Source organism: Lupinus angustifolius, unplaced genomic scaffold, assembly GCF_001865875.1.
Source record: "Lupinus angustifolius cultivar Tanjil unplaced genomic scaffold, LupAngTanjil_v1.0 Scaffold_985, whole genome shotgun sequence".
NCBI classification, from domain to species: Eukaryota; Viridiplantae; Streptophyta; class Magnoliopsida; order Fabales; family Fabaceae; genus Lupinus; species Lupinus angustifolius.
This window is the reverse complement of record NW_017728308.1, coordinates 1-3,092: the sequence shown is the minus strand read 5'-3', so window position 1 is coordinate 3,092 and position 3,092 is coordinate 1. Positions and strand designations below refer to the sequence as shown.

Genomic DNA, 3,092 nt, shown 5'->3' with positions numbered 1-3,092 from the left:
TATATATATATATATATTATTTTCCAAAATATTAACATATACATAGTGATCTATATGATGAAGAAAAATTACCTAATCTCCTTGCGAAGATTCCCATTAACATCTTTCAGTTTCTTCAAGTTCTCTTGCATATTCTGCCCAACAAAACCAACCCCAAAATAAGAGCTACTCATCACAAAGTATAAAAGATTAAACCAAGTAAGTCTAACTCTATAACTTCACATCAAAAAGTAAGCTCATAGAAAAACACCTCATAGTGAGATCTCCATAGATCAGTCCCCACAGTCATCTGGTACTGATCAAAAAACTGTTTTGTTCTGTGAAAAGAAAACCAAAAAAGAAAAGAAACTAATTATAACAGGTAATAATAAATAAATGGAGACCTCTATATGAGTAAGTTTTACTCCTCATCCTACCCATCAATTATATGAAAATCCAATGGTTTAAATTAATGAATGGATCTAAACCATTAAATATTCATAAAAAATGGCTAGAATGTCGAGTAAGTTGATCCCACTCATAATAAATAAAAGTAGGGAGGGATAGTTAAGTTAGGTAGGGTTTGATTTGGATTATAAGACTTACGAGGTAGAGGAACTAATGTACTGATGAAGCTTGCCAGTACTAGAGAACATAATAATAGAAACCTTTGCATCACAAAGAACAGTGAGTTCATTAGCCTTCTTGAATAACCCATTCCTTCGTTTTGAATATGTTACTTGACGATTCGTAGTGTTCTCTATTCTCTTGATTTGGATCTTACCTCGAGCCATGTTTCTTCTTACCAACTTGATCTATGATCTTCTTCTATGTGGTTGAGATTAGAATCAATGGAATACAAAGAGAAAGGTGCATTGCTTTAAATGGAAGAGTCTTTGCCAAATTGGAGAAAGTATTAAGAGGTTTTGCTATAAACGTTGTATTGCTTTTGTTATGTGTGGTTTCATCGTCAATGCCATTTCATGTGGGAAGTGGGGACCCCTTTACTTTCTGTTCGTATTTGTATTCTAGACCAATTAAAATGTATGGGACAAATGATCTTTATTTTACCACTCTCTACTTTATCCTCTCCCTCTTGATGGTGTATTTATTTGCACCATGAAACAGTTTTAAATAAATTATATCATTATTCTAGTTTTAGAGGGTGAGCAGGCAAACTTAAAAAAAAGTATTTAACTGCTTGAAGGATTTCATCATCTATGTGGATATTAGTTTTATAAGGAGGGAGCTACTTAGAGTAAGTTTTTTTAAATTTATTTGATATTCATTCTAGTTATCAATTCTAGAGAAATTCAATAGTTTTAATTAGTAAGTAGATATAAATTATTAAATATTCATAGAATTGATGGCTAGGATAATGAGCAAATTTAAAAAACTTATCTTGGAGTAAATGAATCACCTCTCTAATTTCATATATGTAAAACCAAAAAAATTTAATGATCATGTGTGCAAGTATGAGGAGGGTTGGGTAGTATGGATAAGGATCACATGTCCTCATTCATATTTCACTTGGTGTATGACTAAATTTGTTCGAATTGCCATCTAGACCAAACATTTCTTATTTAGTAAACTTTTTTGAATCAGGGGTTTTATTTTATTTTATTTTATGTGAAGGGTTTTTGTGATTTATGTCTTCTACCAACACAGATCCATTTTCTAACTTCTGAGCAGGTTAAATAAATGATTGCCCCAAAGAGATTAAAAATAAGAGCCAAGAGTGTAGCCAATGTCTTTTGAGACTTTTGGTATGTGAGGCCCAAAAAGCTTTCTTACCCTTCTTCGACCCTCTCCGTTTTTCTCACGCAAGTCCTGAAGGAAATGGAATAAAGCCCAAATTAAAGTTAGAACTAAGCAGAATTTTATAAGAACATACAACATTTTGTGTTTATTTTATTATCATTATTAATCCATAAGCATGCAATAATTCCCAAACAACCAACTTTCACATATTGGTCTAAAATTTAATAGTAATATAACACCAGATAATGATTCATTTGGGGAGCTATTATACCACCGACAAAGATGATGAGGAAAAAGAGCAAAGTTACCCCTTCTACATTCTTTAAATCTCTATTACCTATGCACAAAAATTCTTTTTAATAATGGAGAGATAAATTATTGATTTCGCCTTTATATTTAAGGGCAAAAATATCATCACAATATATTTAAAGGATAAACTATTACATCGTAAAAAAATTTCCTTTATTTTTTATACACTTCCTTTTCCGGGAAATAATCCTATCCCATAATTACATGAGCAATATCTTACACAAGAGCTCTTAATTATTGTTAAGCTACCTTCCCGCAAAATAATATATTTTTCCATGAAATTAATTTATAATTCCTCCTACAAGTGACACATGTTATAAAGTATTATTTTAAAGTATACTTTATTACATGTGTCATTCTTTGATTTTGAGAAAAAATGTAATTTAATTTTATAACATGATATATGATTACTCATTCCACAATAGCCATGGGCCATGTCACAAACTTTATTATCACTGATTCTTTCAGCTTAATTAGTCTAATCACTTGTGCTCAAGATCTTTAAATAAACCAGTTTGTGCTAAGGATATATTTCATAATCTAATGTTGTAGTTGACAAACTTAACACTTCAGAAAAGCGCCACCAAAAATTGACACTAAAGAGAACATCATTTAATTTACTCATACCAATTGGCCCAATTGTAATTGATTCAAATGTTGGAGTGCATAATTTAGTATCATGAGTAGTAGTAAAGAGAATCATGCAAGAATTAACATGTTGGATAATGGAACACATTTGTTGTCGCACATCTTATATCATTTTATGTACCATCAACTTTGGTTGGTTGAAAAAATTATTTAAATTAAAATTATTAAATATTTTTTTGATCAATACAAAATAGTGAGATAATATATATGCTCCCAACAAATAAGGGGCTGCCAGGCCCCAAATATCCATAAATTCTGAATTTAAAATACAAAGTTTGGTTAAAGGAATGATAGAATAATATTATTCGTATTCCTTTTGTTGAAAGAATAGAATACAATAGTATTGAACGCAAATTTTCTAATCATGCTTAGACAAATTAGCTTATTTATATATA

At 30.2% G+C, this 3,092-nt stretch overlaps 1 protein-coding gene across 1 annotated transcript; it reads right to left on the bottom strand.

Annotated features, from left to right (window-relative positions):
* Window positions 1-72: 72 nt before the first annotated feature.
* LOC109341938 (floral homeotic protein PMADS 1-like) lies at window positions 73-938 on the bottom strand (the record flags this gene model as incomplete). The annotated part of the gene is given in 3 exon segments (XM_019579911.1): window positions 73-134; window positions 251-317; window positions 586-938. Coding segments are annotated over 3 exon segments (317 nt in total), but the record flags the coding sequence as incomplete, so codon positions are not given.
* Between the last annotated feature and the right edge of the window lie 2,154 nt (window positions 939-3,092).